Source organism: Mus musculus, chromosome 12, assembly GCF_000001635.26.
Source record: "Mus musculus strain C57BL/6J chromosome 12, GRCm38.p6 C57BL/6J".
Taxonomy (NCBI): Eukaryota; Metazoa; Chordata; class Mammalia; order Rodentia; family Muridae; genus Mus; species Mus musculus.
The window spans coordinates 44,298,810-44,321,654 of record NC_000078.6 but is presented as its reverse complement, the minus strand read 5'-3'; the positions used below and the strand labels follow the sequence as shown (position 1 = coordinate 44,321,654).

The 22,845-nt window shown below is 38.8% G+C and overlaps 1 protein-coding gene across 2 annotated transcripts in view; it reads right to left on the bottom strand.

Annotated features, from left to right (window-relative positions):
• Window positions 1-5,718: 5,718 nt before the first annotated feature.
• Window positions 5,719-22,845, bottom strand: part of Pnpla8 (patatin-like phospholipase domain containing 8) — a 46,805-nt gene continuing 29,678 nt past the window's right edge. The window contains exons 7-10 of one of the 2 annotated variants that reach the window (XM_006516174.4): window positions 22,364-22,421; window positions 16,550-16,744; window positions 13,508-13,736; window positions 5,719-10,330 (exon numbers count right to left, since the gene is read on the bottom strand). In XM_006516174.4, the coding sequence (XP_006516237.1) occupies window positions 13,536-13,736; window positions 16,550-16,744; window positions 22,364-22,421 (454 nt within the window). In that variant the 3' untranslated portion in view covers window positions 5,719-10,330; window positions 13,508-13,535. The remainder of the gene's footprint in view (window positions 10,331-13,507; window positions 13,737-16,549; window positions 16,745-22,363; window positions 22,422-22,845) is intronic. The other variant, NM_026164.2, reaches the window with a different exon arrangement.

The following is a 22,845-nucleotide window of genomic DNA, read 5'->3' as shown; positions in this document are numbered from 1 at the left end:
ATCCCACTGAGAACATGAACTAATAAAAATTAGTTTTTATAGCTGGGCTGTCTTGTCTGACCTCAGTGGGAAAGGAAGCACCTAGCATCGAAGAGATTTGAAGTGTCAGGGTTGGGGGAATACCCAGGAGGGCCCCCACCAGCTCAGAGAAGGGGAAGAGAGGGTGACAAGGAGAAGGGCCAGTGAGTCAAATGTAAAGGGAATAAGTAAAAAATAAGTTTTTAGTAGTATATAAAACATAAAATATTTGTTACTGAAGACCCATTATCTTTTTCAATTACCAAAATTTAAATATTGGTGGATCATTATCTGTTTTGCTAATTAAACAACTGTGTATAAAACAATAGAGTTAATTTCTGTATCTGGATTATTACTACAGAGAAGAGTTCAACATTTGTTGAATGGGGTTGCTGAGGAGGCTCAGAGCTTAAGAAACTTGTTTAGGGTTATATAGTAAGAAGTTTCAAATGAAATTTGAATCAGACACATTTGTTCCTTCACTGCCTTAATAGCCAACAAGTTTACTGAATATCTCTTGTGTGTCAAATTCTAAGTAGGAGATACAGCAATAGAGATAAGAAGGGTAGAAGTTGCTGCTAACTTAGGGACATTTTAGCTTTGAAATGAGAACAGTGCCAAACAAGTAAATACTTATCCAATGAGCCCATGTCAGTTTAATAAGTGCAAAGAAGGAAAAGCCCAGCCTCATGAAGGTTGTAAAAATGTGAAGACAATCTAATCAATCTAACAAAGGCTGGTCACGGTGAAGAGCATTCCACTGAGGTTTCATGCTAAATGAATGAGGTTGAGAACAGGCTGTTATGAACAAGATGAACAACAAAATTCCTCAGCATTCTGGAGAGGCCAGGAGGGTTTGGGTCGTTTAACCAACTGTAAGAATGGGTAGGTCCCAGAGAACAGTAAGGTAAGCAAGAAGAGGCACATGAGGCAGGAGAGACACACAAAGCCAAGGGTAAGTGCTAAGGTCATAGTAAAGCGTTTGGAACACTGAACAAATCTCTTTCTTTTGTTATGATCCAAAAAAGAACTGTGGGCCACTGAAGGACTCTGAGCTTTCTCCTGCAAGATAAGAGAGCAGATGTGAAAGAAAAAGATTGCACTGGGTGGGTGGGGTAGAGGCTTTGGGAAAAAAAATAGTAGAAATGAAGAGAAGCAAATGAATTAAGGATCTAGAACCCAAATGGTAAAATGATACTGTGGTTGGCAGATAAAGGACATGTTGTGTGATTCACAAGAATGGTAGGATCTGTCTGTCTAGTCCTGAACTGAATGTCTCTGGGATCTTGATAGGGTTTGTGTTACATCTGCAAGTTGATTTTGATACCACATCCAGTGCCACACTATTAGTTTTGCCAAGTGTGGGAAGTCGCTTCTGCAGTTACTCTTTCTTCAGTGACTTAAATTACAGAGGTTTTCCTCCCTATTTGGTCTATTGTAGAAATTTTATAATTTTTTTAACCTATTGCAAATGAACGTTTTTTTCTGATTTCTTTCTTGACAACTTCATTATTGGAATATTGCAAAACTCTTAAGTTTGATATGTTGATTTTTTGTTAATGATTAGGAAACCCGAGTCTTCTGATGAAGCCTATCATAGGGTGTTGTAAGTGTGGAATTGTGTCATCTGCAAATGTGAATGACTTGAATACTCTTTCCTGCTCTTATCTATTTTCCTTCTCTTGCTTTAGTGCTTATTTGAGGAGACTGCTTTCTAGTTTTCCCATTTAATGAAATCAATGGGGTTTGTCATATATCCTTTATTGTGTGAAAGTGTATTTTTTCCTATGCCTTGTTTCTTCAGGGATTTTATCGTGAAGCTAAGCTGAACTTTATCAAAGGCTTTTCTCCCTGTCTATTAAGATTTAACTAGTGTGTGTTGCTAACTTATGCACTGTATTCTATTTTTTATCCTAGCCGTCATGTGAATATGAAGCTCATCAGTGACCAGATACGTTACAGAAAATAGATATGAATCAGAAAACCTACGTCATTCTATCTTTGTTTTTTGCTTGTTTTTCAAGACAGGGTTGCTCTGTGTAGACCTAGCTATCCATCCTAGAACTCACTCTGTAGCACAGGCTAGCTTGGAATTCAGCGATCCACCCACCTCTGCCTCCCCAGTGCTGGGATTAAAGGTACACACCATCACACCTGGCTCTGTGTATTTTTCCACTGTAAAATTCATTGCTCTCTGTATTATTTTTTTATATAATGTTCTTTGACATACTGAAATAATATAGAGACAAGCTAATAATAGAGATGACAAGAAATTTCATTTAGATAACAAGTTCCATTTGACGAAAATAAAAGCAAGTCCACCGAAATACACCTCTTGGGCGGGGAAGATGACTCGGTGGTTAAAGGTGATATACTGAGTTCCATTTCTAGAATCCACATGATGGAAGGGAAAGAACCAACTCCAGCTATATGCCATCACCCAGACTAAACAAGTGTAATAAATGTAAAAAAAGCGCAAACTACCACTATGGTCAATCCTTAGCAAAGGCATCCACTCCTCGCCCCATCTTCCAAACATTCCTTATTACTTGAAAAGCAGTGGACAGGTCTTCAACTGGGAGGCCACTGATTTTGACCTTATTTAGTTATTAATTTTGCATAAGTTTTTGTGGAGTATCTGGGGGCCTTGTCTGGCTAAACAATAGGACAAGAAACATGCTTGAAGAAGGCTTCTTAGAATGAGTAGATATTGCTCACAGAGAGATAGAACACAACTCAGTCTTCAACTAAAAGAAACCTTTTGTTCTGTGCTCACTGGGCTCTATCTGGGTTCCTGTTGAAACTTAAGGTGAAAGGACAGTGACAGGCCAGTAATCGTTTGATACTTTCTAGAAAAGGAAGATATCCCAGCCATGAGTCCACCTCCCAGCATAAGAAACAAGTTTCACTTACAGAAATAGTTTCAAAGGCATTTTAGTTGGTCCAGCTCTCTAGAATAGTACAAAGCGGATGATTTGGTTTAGGCAAACTTAAGAAAAAGACAAAATGTCTCTTGTGAAACTATGCCCGGGCCTAGCAGACACAGAAGTGGATGCTCACAGTCAGCTATTGGATGGAGCACAGGGCCCCCAATGGAGGAGCTAGAGAAAGTATCCAAGGAGCTAAAGGGATCTGCAACCCTATAGGTGGAAAAACAATATGAACTAACCAGTAGCGCCCCCCACCCCCCAAGAGCTCCTTTCTCTAGCTGCATATGTATCAGAAGATGGCCTAGTCGGCCATCAATGGAAAGAGAGGCCCACTGGTCTTGCAAACTTTATCTGCCTCAGTACAGGGGAACACTAGGGCCAAGAAGTGGGAGTGGATGGGTGGGGGAGCTGGTGCGGGGACTTCTGGGATAGTACTGGAAATGTAAATGAAATAAATACCTAATAAAAAAAAAGAAAAAAGAAACAAGAAAAAGCCAAGAGGCCAGAACACATGGAGCGGTGCTGAAGAGGCATAGGATACTTCCGAAAAGCTTGTGGCAAGCTGAATTGGAAACATGCAATGAGATAAAAATAATTGTCTTAGTTAGTTACTGATGAGTACAAATTTCATTTTTGGTTACCCAGGCTCAGAAAGGTGAACACCACATTCTCTCTCATTAGCAGATCTTCATTTCCAATTTTTACCTATGTGTATTTATGTGAGAGAGCGTGTATGGTAGAGCCTAGGACACTAGACCAGAGCCCTTGAGAAGGGAAATAAGAGTATTCTTGAGTAGTTGTGAGTAGTAGAAAGTGGCCTAACGAGCCATGAAGAAGCAAATATAAGTTTAACTCCAAGTTTTAAAAACAAAATAATTAATTTTCTTGATTTTTTTTCATAATATTTCTAAAGGTGTTTTTGGGGGGAGGGAGTTCCAATTTTTTTTTTTTTTTTTAGAAATCTTCTAGTTATGAAAACTAGCCAAAATAGGGTTAGGTTGAGCTCTCTTATTGAGATTAGTATGTTCATATGGAGATGGATACAGCAATTTCCCCATGCTATCATGGGCACGTGGGAATGCTATTGTCAATCTATCCTAGGTAAACTTCACTTTACCAGAACACTTGAAACATACAATTAATTCATCATTATATTCTAACATTCCATTGCTTCATTAGTTCTAAGCATTAAGCACTGGGCATTTCCCACATAATCAAGCATTGCAACGGATACATAGGGCATGTTTAGATGTGTGTGGATTAATTGTATCCTGATATCAGACACGGTCATCCACAACCACCAAAGTAACAGCACCTGTGATGTAGAAGATTGTGGCTTCAGTGACGGAGAATAGAACAAGCAAGTTAGTTCTAACTGACTCAACTTTACTCACACGGTAGAAGAATGAAGCATGTTAAGACTAATCTAAACACCAGAGACGGGTATAAACTTCATTGGCTTTTAGTTTTTCAACTTGAGCAATTATTAAGAATTCTTCAGAGTGGTCATATGATCAACACAAAAGCAAAATGTTACCCTAGAATACTTTTTTTCCCCCCAGGAATAATTCAATAGTACAAAAGAAAAAAGATAAAACCCTTGTTTAGCAAGGTAGTATAGATGAAAACCAAAGCTATATATCTTGATATAGAATATTTGATCCCTTTTTAATTTTTCTTAATATTTTAGTTTGTCAAGATATGGCCTTCTTTGCCTCTCTTCTTTTCTTCCTTATGTAGCTAGGACTACACCTAATAGGCATTCAATGAGATGCTATGCTATGCCTGCCCCCTCTTCTCAGATAACAGGATTATTTTAGATTATTGTCAACCACTTTGTCTTTCACAAACATAGTAGTAGTATATGCTACAAGAAAAGAGTACTTGTTGACTGTTTTTTGTTTGCTTTGCTTTAAAAGACAGTCCCTCTATTATGCAGCTCTCTGACTGTCCTGGAACTCATTATATATACCAGAATGGCCTAGAACTCAAGAGGTCTGTTTCCTTTGCCTCCTGAGTACTAGGATTAAAGGCATTTGCCATGCCTGGCAAAGATTCTCATTCATTCATTCATTCATTCATTCATTCATCCATTCATTCACTGTCTTAGGCCTTCTAGAAGATCAGTGTGTGCTCTTAAATATTAAGCCATCTTCTCCATCCTCTGTTAAGAGTTTTATTTTTCTATATAAGAGATATATTTTTATTTTCATCATTTAAAAGTACATTTATAAATTAAGTATTTAAGTGTGTTGATACTGTAGTAGCTGAAAGGATATGACAATATTTTTAATCCTAGGTACAGTATTTAATTTTTTGCTTGTTTGTTTTTTGAGACAGGATTTCTCTGTGCAGCCCTGGCTGTACTGGAACTCACTCTGTAGACCAGGCTGGCCTCGAACTCAGAAATCTACCTGTTTCTGCCTCCCAAGTACTAGGATTAAAGGCGTGCACCACCACTGCTTGGCCAGTATTGAATTTTTGAAAGACTACTACAGATACATTCATACTAGGGTTTTTAACTTCTCAATGGCATTGAGAAAACAGTCAAAAACTACTTTGTATTCCTTTCATCTCAGTGATACTCCACAGATCAAGCATAGTGGTGATACTTAAACTTTGGAAGGTTCTTGTAAAGACTGTTTTAAATGTCAGTTATTAGACTATCAACCATTTTTGACCACCTAACCTGTTCATATTGAATCAGATTGTAATCTCTAGAATGTATCTATATTACTGACTTGCCTGCTGCAACAAACTATCAGAAAAAGGCAACTTAAAGAAGAGTTTATTTTAGCTCATAATTTGAATGCATTTTTATCATGGTACAGGATGGCACTAAGAGAGATGCATGAAGCAGCTAGTCACAGTGAATCTGCTGCTAGGAAGCAGAGTGATTGTGACTGCTAGGGATCAGCTTCTGTACTTGAGTCCAGGATACCAGGTCGTAGAATGGTGCTACCACAGTCATGGACTTTTTCTCAAATAACCTAATCTAGATGATCCGTCACAGGCATGCTCACAGAATTACCTCCTAGGTAACTATAGACTCTATTGACAATATTAACTGTCATATACCATAGTATGTACTGTCTAAAAGTAAAGAATGAGGTAAAAGTACAGCTTTTTATAATGAAGAAAAATCAACATTACAGTCAATAGTTGCTTTACTTTTTTTTTCCTGAGGTAGAGCCTCGAATAGTTCAGATTGGCTTTAAACTCACTATGTAGCCCAGACTAGCCTTGAGAGGTAATGATTATCCTGCCTCTGCTTCTAATTGTTGTGAATACAGGTCTGCACCATCACACCTGGTTTATTATTTAAACTGTGTGTGCATGCATGAACACATTTGTATGCATGTGCATGCATCCAGTGTGGTCAATTTGTAGGAGCTAGTTCTCTTCTTTGTGGGGTTTTAGAATTCATTAGATTATTAGGCTTAATGGCAGGTGCCTATCACTGAGCCATCGCATTGGTCCAATAATATATTTTTAACAAACCAATTAACCAAACTATTCATGCATATTTGTGGGGTGTGATGAATCTGAAACTCTTCATATCAGTTGAATGAAAGTTATAGTGAACAAAGCAATCAGTGTGACTTCTAACAGACATATTTATCAAAGTGGTGGACCAACACATGCAAACAGTCTAGCCCAAGAGCATCTGTAGTCTGGAAACTCTTTGTTGGTGTGTGGATAGCTCCTGCCAGGAACAGAACAAACTGTTTTTTGATGTGTTTCCTATTTCTTTGTCATGAAAGAGTAACTGCCATAGATTTGCTTCAAAAAAGTGAAATTAAAGAACAGTCTGTTGTATTTAAACTTGGCAGGAAGCAATAACAGAAAAGAACACAGAGCAATGAATGAGAAAAGAGTTTGTTGGGATGGGACCAACATGGAATTTTCCAAATGGATTATGTATCCTAACTGCCCAGAGGACAGCTTCAATTTCCTGTATAAGAAATTTCTAATGGTCATTCTCTAGACAGGAAGTTCCTTCTGAAAGACTGCAATGCTGGTGAACTGGGTAGGGAAGCTCAGGCATTCTCTCCTTTGGCCCCCTCTCCATGGATTTCTGAGTCCCTTTAGAGGTGTGAACCAGTAGAGTATAACATAGAACCACAAAGCCCTGGGGAACTACAAAAAAGACCCAAGACACAGCAACAAAACTGAACATTGAGACAATTTGCTTTTGTAAAAAGCTAAGCTCTGAGGTCAAAAAGACTGAGGTGACATGGACTGAGATAAGAACATTCCCTCACCAACTAAACTCATCATCCTCCTTCAGTTCCCCAAGCTGCAGCTGAAGCCGGCTCTACAGCACTCCAGGAAGTACATTCTAGTTAAAAGACAGTGTTTGCATGAGAGTGTGCAGTGGTGCCTGAGTCCTGGTACCTTGAAAAGCTTTGTCTAAGAATGCAACAACACTTACCTCAAGCTTGCTCAAATGGAAACGTCCTTAGCCCCTTTCCTGGTACGGAGTAAGCATGCACACGTTTGCTAGGCTTAGTCAAGCTACTGCCAACTGATGCTTGTGGAATACTTCCTATAGGTTATAACTAATCCTCTCCTCCTTTCCTCATGCCTTCTCTGCTCTTTCCTTTTCTCTTTCTCTCTCTTTTTAATTAAATTTGTGTGTGGCACATGTCAGAACGCAAATATGGAGGTCAGGAGACAACTTATGGCAGCTGGTTCTCTCAGCATGTGGGTCTCCAGGTACCAAAAGGCATGAGGCTTGGCAGCAAGCGGTTTTACCTGTTGAGTTTTACTGCAGGACTTTGTCCTCTGTAGCCCAGGCTGGCCCAGAACTCACTATGTAGTTGAGCTTAACTCAGAGTAGTTATGGATCCCAGGCTAGTGTTGAGCTCCTGATCATCCTGTTGCAGCTTTGCCTGTGTTTTGATTACAGGCGTGCTCAACCATTCCCTGCTATGATTAGAACTATTTCTAGCACACAGTGAGTTAGGACAAATTTTGGATCTCAAATTTTAAGGGTCCGAGCTATGTCAACAATTGTAAGCTGTATCATGAATAAAAGGAGGGAAAGTGACTGTGAGCTGCTCCCTCCTGTTGCCAAGGTTGGCAGAGTCCTGGATCCTCTCAGAATGCATTCAGGCTTTTGTGGCCTGTTACCAGTCAAAGGCTTCCTATGATGTCTAATTTCTCATGGACCGAAAGGTACTGGGGGGGGGTGGAGCAGAGCAGTGCTGATTCTGACCTAGCCACGGTGCTCTCCACTCCTGTGGCCTCTACAGACAACTCCGAGTTTTGATGCTTAATAAAGAATACTATCTGTTATTTATTTTTAAAAATTGATTTCTTAAACAGTCAGCAAGGTCTGAGATCAAAATAATACTTTAGTACAACTGATGAGTTTGTATTTCATAAAACAGATTTTACTGCTTCTCTGAGAAAGACTTTAATCTGCATAAGACTAAAAACTCATTTCTATGTCTCTCTTTTACAGGCTGCTTTTAGAATGATTTTTGGGCAAAGAGCACTTCCTTCTTTATAAAATAAAGGTTGTATCAGACACTTACTCAGCTCTTTAGATAACCAGTATCAGATACCAATGGAGAAAAGAATAAACAAAAACCTGTCTAACACACAAATGGCCATACTTAGTTAGAAGGAAAGTTCATACGTGGCACCCAATATGTGGCTGAACAAAAACACTGTGGCCTGACCTGAGTACCCTTAGCAATGCCTAGCAAAGCACAAACCAGGAAGAGTGGACTTAGGTGGCAAAGCATGAACTATATATTCCAGGTGAGGACAAGAGCACACTTACACGGGCCACACAGTAAGTAGCTTGTGCTTGAAATCTGCGCTCACAGAGAATCCCGGGCTGTGCAGATTACCATTAGCTTCTATTTTTCAGAAGTCAGTCTGGCTACATAAAAGTTTGTTTGTAGTTAAAAGCTAAAAGGAAGTATTTACATTATCTTCTGAAATAACTGGGAGCTTATTGATCTAGTTCTTAAAAAATAAAGGAGAAGAAATGAAATTTGACAACTAGCTTTCCTCCTTTTATGAATCAGAGCTGAATCTTACAAGCTGTCCACTGTCTTCAAGGTCATGCACAGGGGCTGACTATTCAGCCGACTACCTCCCACATTCTCAACCACTCCCAGCTCTCACAAGCACAATGACAACGGAAGCAGCACTGTTAGTTATGTGTAGTAAGCAAAGGATATACACCTTGATTAACTTTTCATAAAAATTTTCAATTCAATATAAAGATTTACAAGAGAAATAATACAGTGAACAATACAGTGAATACTTATGGCACCATGTTCAACTTTTGTAAATCTAACTAGACTAATATTTCTTCATAAATGCTACAAGAAACCAGGCAACCATTATGAGCAATTAAAATACAAACGTTAAAATGGCATTAGCCTTGAACAATTGGTCACTTCAATAATTTATTTTTGTTAATGATAAGAATATTTTCTCAGTAAAATTGAATAATCAATTCTGTAACAGGAAATGATAAGAGCATTTGATCTACAAAAGTGAACATTATCTTGAAATTTCAAGAAAAAGTTAGTTCACTGGAAATTCTTCAATCTTTTTGAATAGAAAACTGTCCAGTTTTTTCATATTTCAAACATAAATGTACTTTAATAAAGAAAATCCCATTTCCTATATCTCTTTCAGTGATTATTACAGTGAAAAGTAACACATGGATTGTGGGCGCACCTAGTGAAATGCTAAGTAGTGTAAATGGAAAGACATGAAAGAAAATCAAGTCACACAAATTCCACATGATTGAAACGAGTAAAAGCAAAGGCTGAAGTGTAACATCCCCCATTTCTTGTTTGGCACATATATTAAAACATTCAAACAGTAAACAACTTAAGATCAATAGATACTAAAACCACTAGCACAGTAATAAAATGCCTAAAGGTTATGAACATCTTAATACCTAATTCCCACATAACTTGTGTTACCAATCATATCTTCCATGAGGATGGAGCTGTTCAAAGCATTATCTGATTCAGGATAACTCACTAAGTGTCATGTTGAATCACACCGTTCCTCTCTAAACTGGTGGATCTTTTGATGGCCTTCATTTATGAGAACACATGTGTACCCTACTCACAATTTTGAAAAAAATGGAAGGCCTTCATACATGTCACTTTTTAATTTTATCCAATCATTGATCTTCTGAAGAGTTGTTTTTTCTTGACTTAATATTTTTGCAACTTTTTTCATCTTTTGATCATTTCTTTCTATATACTTCATCCCTTCCAGCTGAAGCTGGTCCAGTTTTTCATCCCGGCTTTCATCTAGGGGTATGTTTTCACATATCACAGGATTAAATCTAAAGTACGTGTCAGAAGGCAACAGGCCATCAAGCATGATATGAACTTCTGTCAAAACAAAAATGAAAAAGGGTTGGTAAGAAAAGGTATGAGGTAAGTTATCTTAAGTGATCCATTAATTTTTCTCATTTAAAAGTATCTTCATTTTAGGCGTATTACAAACATGTTTATTTTACTCACAAGAGGTTCAACCAAATCAAAAGCAAATCTACAAATTACAATTTACTTTCCAAATACTTCATACAGTTTGCTCAGGTAGGGATCCTGCATAACTACTCTCCTTGATGAAATGACTTCTCTTTTCCTTTTCCTTTTTTTGGGGATCATCTTCATTGGGCTATATATTTATGCATATTAAGAGTCAGCACTTTTAATTGTGTAATTTGACAAAATTTGATAATGGATAAGCATTTGTGTTGCTGCTATAAGTCATACACATTCCCAGGACGTTCATCCAAAGGTTTCTGAGTCTCCACAGTGAACCATCCCTTACCCCGTCCTTCATAAAGGATGTCAGACAAACATCCTTTATCATCATGTTAGTTGTCTTGTCCTCCTCTTAATTAGTCATATACAAACTCACAACTTAACCAGTAATTGTTTAGAGAGGCCACATAAACTTGCTATTATATTTTAATAACAATTTACTATCAATTATTATGTTTCAATATAATTCTTATAGGTTTTCAAAGTTAACTGTCATAAACCTCTATATTTGTGTCATTAACTATAGTGTAACTACAGTGAGGTAACATTTCACATCTTCTAAAAATTCCAAAAGAGCTTGCCACTATCTGACATATAGACTTATGCAGCATGAGACCCGTTCACTAAAGACTATGTACGGTAGACGAAAGGAATTTTCTACCACAAGAAAATTGTATTCAAGCCGGGCGGTGGTGGCACACGCCTTTAATCCCAGCACTTGGGAGGCAGAGGCAGGTGGATTTCTGAGTTCGAGGCCAGCCTGGTCTACAAAGTGAGTTCCAGGACAGCCAAGGCTATACAGAGAAACCCTGTCTCGAAAACAAAACAAAACAAAACAAAAAACAACAACAACAAAAAAGAAAATTGTATGCATTCATCATAAATGTATTAAAAGTCAGAGTGTAATGTTGGCTTTAAAAGATAACAGACAAAGAAGTGTTGCTGAGAAAGTGGGAAAAGGGACCATACTGTATTACTGGTAGATATGCAAACTGGCAAAACTACTATGCAAAATAATACAGGGGTAGCTTTACAGAATTATATAACTACAAGTGAAAGAAATTCCACTCTGAGTATATATTTGAAGGAAATGATAACAGAATCTTGAGAAGATATTTGTCATACCCTATTTACTGCACTATTCAAAATAGTCCAGATATGCATTCTAATATGTATGTTACATATAGTAGGATGTTAGCGTTAAAGGCAGAAAAAACTCGTCATCTGCAACATGACAGATGGATTTAAAGGACATCATACTTATTGAAACAAGCTAGATGCATGAAGTCAAATAATGCATGATATTTGTATGTAGAACCTAAAATAGCCAAGCTTAGAGAAAAGAGAGTAAGAATGCTAGCTGTCCCAGAGTTTGGGGATGGTAGATGTTGGCCAAAGGGTATAAACATTCAACCATTACAGCGGAAAAATCACTAGTGTTTAAATATACAGCACGGTAACCATAGTTAATCACACCAGGAAAGAAAAGACTCCTTAGCTTGTGCATGCCAATAATTAAATTTAAATTTAAAGAACGAGTTGTATAGCTTTTGTCAGTTTTAACAAAGTGAAAAAGATATCTTACTAATTTGGCAAAAGCTTTTCAGATAGCAAAAACATCCCGTTTATCATGTTTTTGTGGGTTACCTTTTAAAAGATTAAGGTTCTTAACAGAAAGTAAAACCTCACTAAGTTACTAAATTTAAGTAAAGATATGTTGATATAGAGAATGGCTTAAACATGGAGCTGTTACATACTACTTTAAGAAATTAATAACCCATTTTAGAACCTAAAAATAAAGCAGTAAGATAAAGAGATCTAAACAAAGCTAAGGTTCAAAGCTCACTATTCAACAGACACTCACCAAAGGCTTAATATGTGCTAAGAATTGGAATCAACAATAAATCAGACGAGCAAGATCACCATTTCTGCATTTTAAGGTCTGAGGTTGAATCTCAGGGCCTCACAAATGCCAGGCAACAACTCTAATTCTGAGCTACACTTCCACGTTCTGCCTTACATTCTAATAAGCACAGAAAGATATGTAATAAATAAATATATAATATATAGCTGTAAGAGGAAAATGTGCTTGGACAGGGAGGAAGAAGAGCAGCTGGGTAAGTGGCTAGAATAAGAAGATGAGGAAACGGGCTGGAGAGATGACTCATCGGTTAAGAGCACTGACTGCTCTTCCAAAGGGCCTGAGTTCAAATCCCAGCAACATGGTGGCTCACAACCATAACGAGATCTGATGCCCTTTTCTGGAGTGTCTGAAGACAGCTACAGTGTACTTACATATAATAAATACATAGAAATCTAAAAGAAAAAGAAAAGAAAGGAAAGGTGAGGAAACTGAAGTAGTCTGGCAAGGTCTCTGGAGAACAGGACAGCCAGCCTGAATAACGCACGCAAAGGCCACGCATCTGTCTGAACAGAGAGCCTTACAGCGACACTCCAGCAATAGCAGAGACCATGAGGCCCGTGATTCTTAGAAAGTATGGAGAACAGTAAGGATTAATGTGAGAGATATACTTCGGGATAGAAGAGGCACATTCAGGGGTTCAGTTTTATAAGGTCTGGTGTTAGTGGAGGGAGGCTTTTGAACTTTGTTCCACAGACAGCCTAGAGAGATTTATGAAGAGGAAGGACAACTGATATTTTAATGGCCTACATTGGTCTTTTCTAGACTATACTAGAGGGTCACCAAGAGCAGAAACAAGAAAGTATTCTAATGCCACGTGACTTCCACATTTGTCAGAGTCCAATTATCTTAATCCTCCAACTGTTTCAGTTATTATCTGAACATGTAAACCCCTCTAACCCTTGTTGCTTTTCTTTTTCTTAACTGGCAAGTCTCCACCTAAGCTTTTGTGCCAGGTCAGCTTTACATACGTCTTTAACTCTAAGCGAGGAGAGTAGTCTCTTTAGGATCATTGAACAAAGGAAGGGTGGGTGATGAGCTCCTAAGCTCACACTACAGACCTAAACCACTCTTTCACAGTTGAGATCACATTTTACCTAAAGTGTCTGAAGGAGCACAGAAAGACTAACCCTCTGTATCTGTAGCACTGCTGATAACATTAGAGAGCTTGGTCTTCAGGCTCGTGTATGTTGAGGTATTCCTCACATCACTCTCATACCGTCCTGTGCCCAAGGATACTATACACTCCAGTGGCGTATCTGGCCAGATGCATTTACATTCGTGAAGGGCCAAGGCCGAAGGGTTATTCAGAAGCAAACCTCCATCCTGTAAAACACAAGGCATAAGAGCAGTCAGTTAAGTACTTACTCTAGGGGAAACCTATCACTGTAGTGATTGACTTACGACAAGACTATCCTTTCAAATGAGCTGATTCACGTGCAACAGCTGTAAAACCCACTATCTAGAAGGATAAGTTTTAGTTTCCTATTTTAAACGACTTTTTGGATTGCTTTATGTATCCTGCTTAAAAATACTGTAATGAACTAAGAATTGTAAAAACATTTTCATGCGTCTTTATTTACTAGTTGTGCATGCACCCACATGAAGGTAAGAGGAAAACTGCCATGTCGGTCCTAGAGATTGAACTCAGGTCATTGAACTTGGAAGCAAGTACCTTTAACCACTGAGCCATCTTGCTAGTCCCTGAACCAAACAACTTTTAAAGACACTGGGGTAGTTAATAGTTAATAAGAACAAAACAATCTCTCACAACTTCAGTGTATCAAATTAACTGAAATTTAAACAAAATAATTTTAAGGTATCGTATCCACAGTACAGCTATAACCTGAAGAAAGTAGGAGTAAGTTCAAACTTCTAAGTCAGTGGTTCTCCACATGTGGGTCATGACTCTTTGGGTGGTCTAATGACCCTTTCACAGAGGTCACCTGACCATTGGAAAACAGATATTTATATTTCATAACAGTAGCAAAATTATAGTTATGAAGTAGCAAAAAGAATAAGTTTATGGTTGGGGTCACAACATGAGGAACTGTATTAAAGGGTCACAGCATTAAGAAGGTTGAGAACCTCTATTCTAAGTGTCTATCAGTAGCAACATGATTTTAAAGAATTCAAAAATGTAAAATACGCTGATAGAATATGCTGTAAAAAACACTGAATCTCAATCGGGGTTGAATACTATAAAAATAAGGAAGTATTTAAAATTACAGCCAAACTGTAACAGAATGAATCATACAATAATATTTAAATCTATTTCATTACTATATTGTATATGGAGCTTAAAATCTAGGGACATACATCTGGTTGAAGATATTTTAAGTAACTACATAGCCTTCTTCCTATATGACTTCCATATATATTCCTGTGGGGCATTTGGCTACACACAGACAATCTGGTTTCCAGTTGAGCTGAGGTCTGAACCCCAGAATGGTGATAATTCACCTATGAGATCCTGGAACTCTGGCTCCTGCTTAAGTTACCGCCCCCACGCCCCCAAGAGAAGCATGGCTAGAACTCACATAGGCAATGTCCCAAGCTTCTGACCTTCAGGCTAAACTCCTCCCCAGTTACCTAGCAACAGAAAAGATAGCAGCTCACTTTAAAAGGGGCTGTTTGGCCCCTCCTTGCTCTCTCTCTCACCCCCTCACTCCATTGTTCTCTTGCTCTTACACTACTCTCCTATCTCTCTTACTCTCTCTAGCCTTTCCTCCCCTCCCTCTTTTCTATCTTCTCTCTTTCCCCCTGCCTTTCTATAATAAAGCTCTAAAAACATAAACAGTCTCTGCTCATCAAGGCTGCGCTCATTCTCACATGCGTGGGAACCTCTCTTCCCTCAGCCCTCTCTCCCATAACCCTGGGCTACAGGGTGTACCCCAGGACACCTTTTGGTTTTGGGGGCTGCCCCTTGTCCACCCCCTGAGGAGTGGGTCAAAGGCTGGGATGCCCACCCCGGGCTGAGTGGAAAGCATCCGCCTGTCCGAGCATAGGTGGAACTCTGGCGGGACATGGCTATCCTCCCCCTCTTCCCTTGGGCCCCTTTATAGTTCCCACGTATTCCCATTGTAGATGTTTGATTTGTTACTGTGTGTCACTTAGCTTTTGAGTTTCTGAGAGTACCTCTGAGTAGCAAAAGTTTCTAATTTTGATAAAGTCTGCTGTACCAGTGACTTTTGTGGATGGACAGTAACTTTTTTAAAAAAAAATGTTAGGAATCTACTTAACCCTAGATCATATAACACTGCTCTTCTAAATGTTTTACACTTTAAACTACAACATTCAGTTACTACTACTGAATATTGTTGGTATAATTTGTGAGGTTTAAGTGAAAATTAGAATCCACTAAATGTTCTTGGTATAAGCTGTGAGGTTTGGAGAGAGTGTGGGAGAGGCAGAAAGAGGACCACCCTTCTGCAGGCAACAATAGTATAGTATATATTTCAAACCAATTTGTCAAGAAGAGTATCCTTGGGGCTGTGAAGATACTTTAGTGGATAAAGCGCCGGCTATTCAAGTAACAGAACCTGAGTTCAGATACCAAGCACCTATTGTGGTGGCACACATTGTATTTGTAACCTCAGCACTGGAGGGTAGAGATAGGCAGATTGGTGGGGCCTACTGACCAGCCAGTCTAGTCAATTGGTCAGCTTTGGGTTCTATGAAAGACCTTTTCTCAACAAACAAGCTGGAAAGCAAAGACACTTAATTAGGTTAACCGCTGGTACTCACCGATTGTTCACATGTACTATACACACATGCATTAGCTCGTTCCACAAAAGTACTATCCATATAGCTCATGTGCACATAGGTCTAGTTCTGGACTCTGTTCTACTTTACACCCGACTTCCCCCCAACCCCCAGCACACACACATTGACCAAACTTCCTCAAATAACAGTCTAACAAGCACTCACACTAGAAATTCCCTTTGTTCATCCTTGTGAAGTTTAGTAACAATAAGTAAATTCTGACCTTAAAAAAAAAAACTTTGAAAAAGAATGTTGAGATTTGAATATAATTTCCTCCTTTCCATTCCTCTGTCAGATCCCTCCCACATAACCCGATTTGCCTTCATGCTGACTGAAACATTTAAAGAGTCTAAGGAGTCGCACGGATGACTTACTTGATGAAGATCACTCCCCAGCGCGTACTCTGCAAAGTAGCCTGGAGCAGCTGATGAGGCTCTAATGGCCTGCCACATTTTATACTGACAGCCTCCTAAATAGTGAGAGTTGGTGCCAGGAAAATGACCATAGTTTCTGAACACAAAAGCTTTTGGTGTTTGTCCTCTGTTTACTATGGTACTTATAGCAGCTACCTAGAGAGTTAAAAAGTAAGCAAAAAATATGACCATTAACCATAAATATCTATATTTAAAAAAAAACTGAATACTATCTATTATTATTTATTTGTTAAATGCAAGGAGCCTCATTCTGTAGTCCTACTTGGCCTAAAACTCATCATAAAACCTTCGCTGGCCTTGGAACTTGTGCAATTCTCCTGCTTAAATCTCCTAAGTGCTGCAGTTACAGTGTGAAGTACCATGGCCAACTGAATGCTATTTAGTGATATATATCTACAAAACAACAAGAACAATGTGCAAACACAAAAATACTTACAGAAAACTACATGTGTGTTATAGGAGAAGAAAAAGATAAAAAAGAAGGTTTGACACAAGTTTGAGATATATTAGATGAGAACAGTAATAGAAGATGCATTTGAATATATGATTTTATTTAAGACGATTCAGAAAGACACATTTCTAAAGTCATAACTGATATAATAGTGTTGACAATTTATTCTTAGAATTCAACAAATGCAGTATTTTAAATGTAATTTACAAAATAATTTCATGTGCTTTGAAAATATTTTGAGATTCCATCTTACACTTACCACAATGACTAAGGTCAATAACACAAGTGACACTCATGCTTACAAAGATGTGGAATCAGGAGAACATTCCATAGCGGGTGGGAGTGCAGACTAGTACAGCCACTATAAAGATTGCTCAGAAAACTGGGGCTCCATCTACCTCATGACTCAGCTACATCACTCTTGGACATACACCCAAAGGATGTTTTATTCTACCACAAAGATCCCTGATTAACCATGTTCACTGCTGCTCTATTATAACAGCCAGAAACTGGAAACCACCTAATGTCCCTCAATAGAAGAATGGATAAAGAAAATGGGGTACATTTACACAATGGAATGTTACTCAACAGTTAAAAAAAAGAGAGAGAGAGAGAGAGAGAGAGAGAGAGAGAGAGAGAGAGAAAGAGAGTTTTGCAGGCAAATGAACGGAACTAGAAAGAAAACATCCTGAGTGAGGTAACCCAGACGCTGAAAGATATATATGGTTACATATTCACACATGTATGTGGGTATTAGTCATAAATAAATGATAACCAACCTATATTCCACAAACCCTAGAAGGTTAGGTATAGGGGGAGGGACCAAGAGGGAACAGATGGGTCTCCCTAGGAGTGGGAAATAGAACAGATTTTATAGGTACACAGGGGGTGGGTGGGTGGGTGGGAGAGGAAATGGAAGGATAAAGTAGGGCAGGGGAGGGGAGATAGTGTTGAAGGAGGAAATGCAGGAGAAACAGATGAAATTAAGGGGCACTTAAGTGATGATATGGAAACACAGTGCAGTAGAAACTTCCTAAAACATGTGAAGCAATCCTAATGAAGTCTCCTAATAATGGAGGATACAGACTCCCAACTGGCCATCTCTTGTCACCAACAAGGCTTCCAGTAAAAGGACTAGGTTGCATTCAATTAACCTGTTGGCCAAGGGGGTCCCATTGAAATCCCCAAACAGACCCAGACTATTGCTAAGATAAGAGGTTGCTCTCCACGAACTGACAGCCAGTGACACTGCTGAGGACAACACGCACACAACACACTGACCATGGAGCAATGGAGCTGGTGCCTATAAGGAATCTTCAGTTCTACATTCTATTGTCTTTGGTACAGGAAGTTATTCTACTGGCTTCCAAAAGAAACATAAACACAAACCTAGCTATTAAACCTCTGACCTACAATCTGTTCTCCCTGCAAGATATGCTATCATAATGGTGGCACAGAACTTGTGGGAGCAGCCGACCAATGTCTGATTTGACTTAAGGCCCACTCCACAAGACAGAACCCATATCCAATACTGCCTGGGTGACCAAGAACCTGAAATTAGATAGTCCAAAAACCTAGGGTAAAACAAAGCACTTCTGGTATAAAAGAAAAAGTATCAATAAAATAATCCCAATACTTTGCTATCCGCATAGATCCATGCCTTATTCACTCTACAGCAGAGAGGCTTCCCCCTACAAGAGACAGGAGACAGGAGACAAGAGACAGGAGACAGACAGGAGACAGGAGACAGACAGGAGACAGGAGACAGGAGACTCATAGCTAGTCATTATGTAGAGTGAGAGTCATTGGAGCACACAGCTCTAAATGAGATGTCTTCATCAAATCCCTCCCCTTAGAGCTGAGGGAACCCCTCAGAAGAGGAGACACATTGGAACAAGTTCTTGAATGAGGCTGTGTGAGAGGATTTCTGAGCCCTTATAAGAAAACTCCAAGTAAATAAACAAGACAAAAGTCTTGTAATCTATGTTCCTCCCCAAGATGGGCTGTTCTCGGAATGTGCTCCTCCCTGATGTAGTGGATATGATAGTTTACTTCAGATTACTCATTACAAGTGGCAATTCCTCATTTGTTTATATTATCTGTATAGGAAAACATATTTTCACCTGCAGCTTAGGATTATATACAGCTTGAACTCACAAAAAACTTCACCCAGGTGACTTTCCTTAACCCTCAGGAAATGGTGGTTAAGATGCTCTGAATAAAGAAGGTTCTTTCTTTCTTTTCTTTCCTTTTTTTTTCATAAAGGCGGTTCTTGAGTGAGACTTTATTCTATCTTATTTACTGGCTCCATTCTTGTAGGTCTTATCACCAACTAGAGCAGCAACTGGGTGGAAAAGTACAAGAGCCAGAGGGGATGAAGCATACTAGGAGACTAAGACCCTTTGAATCAACTGAGCAAGGCTCATATAAACTCAGAGGCTGAAGCAAAAAGCACAGGTCTTGCACAGATCTGCACTGGGTCCTATGCATATACATTATAGCTTTCAGTTTAGTATTTTCATGGGACTCCTTTTAAGTTCCTGAACAAGTGGGTCTCAAATCCCTATGCCTACTCTCGGGGCACTTTTCCTTCTGTTGGGATGCCCTGTTCAGCTTCAACGTGTTGGGCTTTGCTTTGTCTTATATTTTATTTTGCCATGCTTGGCTGTCTTCTCTTAGAAGCCTGCTGTTTTCTAATGAGAGATAAAAAAAGGAGTGGATCTGAAGGGAAGGGGAGATGGGAAGGGGAGATGGAAAGGGACAGGGAACAGAGGGAGGGAAAATTGTAGTCAGGATATATTATATGAGAAAAGAATCTATTTGCAATAAAATAAAAGAATGAGGAAATATGATTTTAGTAAAGTCACAGCATAGTCCTGCACAAATTCTCAAAGCTTTCAAATGACAGGCCTAAGTTTTCCTGTTCTGTGTCAAACCCAGTCATGGTCCTGTTTGTTTTGTCATTTAATAAACAAAGGTCCTATCCTAGATTTCTAGACTTCATGACTCTTTGTCATCTATGGATACCAGCTGGCCATTCACTAAAATCCAGAGGGTCTTTCTGTAACTAAGATACAGAAAAAAAGAGGATTAAGAATCCTATCAAGGGCTGGAGAGATGGCTCAGTGGTTAAGAGCACTGACTGTTCTTCTGGAGGTCCTGAGTTCAAATCCCAGCAACCACATGGTGGCTCACAACCATCTGTAATGTGATTGGATGCCCTCTTCTGGTGTGTCTGAAGACAACTACAGTGTACTTACATATAATAAATAAATCTTAAAAAATTAGACTCCTAACGATAGCTGTCTGCTCTATTACAACAACAACAAAAAAAAAACCTTTGCAAATGGCTCAAGATTTCACATCTATTCTTTTACCCAAAGTTAACAACTTCCCATAATTTGTAAACAAGTATTCAAACAAAAACAGAGGCCCAGTAATCTAGAAGAACAAACCAGAGGGGTAGGTAGGGTACATCCTAGGTCCTCTCCCAAGGAATGAAGTCATCTCTTTGTTGTGGCCTTCAGGAGCACTGTGTGATGTAATCTGCCTACTATTCCAGTCTCATTCCAGTTGCTGCCCTCAGATCTTTGGGCTAGTCTCTGGGAAAGCTTACAGTTCCTGGAATTCTCTTTGAGCCCTGCATAGACCACTTTCTTTGTCCTTTTGCCAGGAATGCTCCTACTTACTAGCCTTCACAATGAGGTCTCACAAAGTAGCCTTCCTTACATCCCTTGAAATGTATGCTTTCAGAGAACTGCTAGTTTGGTCCACAGCACCCATTTCAGGACTACTTCATTTGTGAGATTATTTACTTAACAGTCACATTAAGAAGATAATTCACAGCCCTGTGGTCCCATGTAACTGTCTAGCTTACTTTTAACATAATAATACAATATTATCAGAAATACAGCCACTAAAGATTAACAAATACAGTGCACTTAAATAAATCATCTTTGTTTCTATACACTTTTAAAGCACTGTGATTCTAATAAAGCCTTAGTATTATTATGCACAAATTCAGTGCTATCACAAAGGCATATGTATAGCAGTCACAAACATGAAGGGATAAAAGTGATGAAGTTAAATACTCATGGGAGCAAATATGGAGACAAAGTATGGAGCACAGACTGAAGGAAAGGCCATCCAGAGACTGCCCTACCTGGGGATCCATCCCATATACAGTCACCAAACCCAGACACTATTGTGGATGCCAACAAGTGCTTGCTGACAGCAGCCTGATATAGCTGTCTCCTGAAAGGCTCTGCCAGAGCCTGACAAATACAGAGGTGAATGCTGCCAGCCAACCATTGGACTGAGCATGGGGTCCCCAGTAGAGGAGTTAGAGAAAGGACTGAAGGAGCTGAAGGGGTTTGCAACCCCATGGTAAGAACAACATTATCAACCAACTAGTACCCCAGATCTCCCAGGGACTAAACCACCAACCAGAGTACACATGGAGGGACCCATGGCTCCAGCTGCATATGTAGCAGAGGATGGCCTTGTTGGGCATCAATGGGAGTCAAGGCCCTTGGTCCTGTGAAGGCTTGATGCCCCAGTGTTGGTGAATTCAAGGGCAGGGAGGCGTGAGTGGGTGGGGGAAACACCCTCTTAGAAGCAGGGGGAGGGGTGTTGGGCTAGGGGGTTTGGGGGGGAACAGGAAAGAGGATAACATTTGAAATGTAAATAAAGGAAATATCCAATAATAAAAAAAAAAGACAACTACAAAAATAAAAAGTGATGAAGTTACAAAGACTAGCAGAAGGAGTGATATCTTGATTTCGCATCCTAATAGCTTGCCATTCAATAGTAACTATAAGCCATGTGGGATTTCTAGGCACATCAATTATAATCCTCAAGCAAACAATTATTGTTAACACAAAGCTAAAACAATTTCAGATTGTGAAGTTTCAAACAAATAAGACGAACTACATAGAGGCATACCTAAATGACTCAATTTTTAAAAATTAGGATTCCATTTGTATATTAATTAACCCTGTTGATTTTACATATAAAACTTACCTTTGAAAATCTAAGATAGAAAAATACTTTAATTTTCCTTAACTCGACTAGATTTTGTTAAAATAATGATAAAATATTCTATATTTTCAGTCCCGATTAATTTTTTTAAACTTCTATTACTTTTATTTCAAACTATCTAGTAATTACATCCTGTATTTTAATAGAATGACCTAATAGATAAGGAAGCAATAACATCTATTACAAGAAGTTCACAAGACTGTCTCTCACAATACATGTTTTTCCCAGACTCTGCGATGCTCTGCCTAAGAGACTTCACTCACCTTAGGACATGCGGGGTTTCTCGCTGTTTCAATCATTAGTGCAGATCCAATTCTATCCCTTTAGTAAACAAGAACACATAAGTTATAGCAAAACTACTTTATCTCTTAACAATCAAGAACTATACACTTGCCTGTAGCTTTGTGGTTGGCATGTGTAAGCCAAACCAATACTTTCCAAAGATACTTTTGTTCATGCTGCTTTATCATAATAATAAAAGGCAAACTAGGACATATTCCTCCTTTAAAAATTACATTAAAGAGAAAATAGGAAAAAATAAAGTACGTTCTTTAAGAAAGTATTCTGACCCATTAGATGGCTCAGTATGAGCAGGCTTGCTGTCAAGTCTCATGAGTTCATTTGTAGGAACCCACATGGTAGAGAAAACAGTGTGGTACAAATATCCACATACAATAAATAAATGTAAAAAATGATTGAATATACTTTTCAATATACAGCTAATATTTTCACAATATAATGAGAA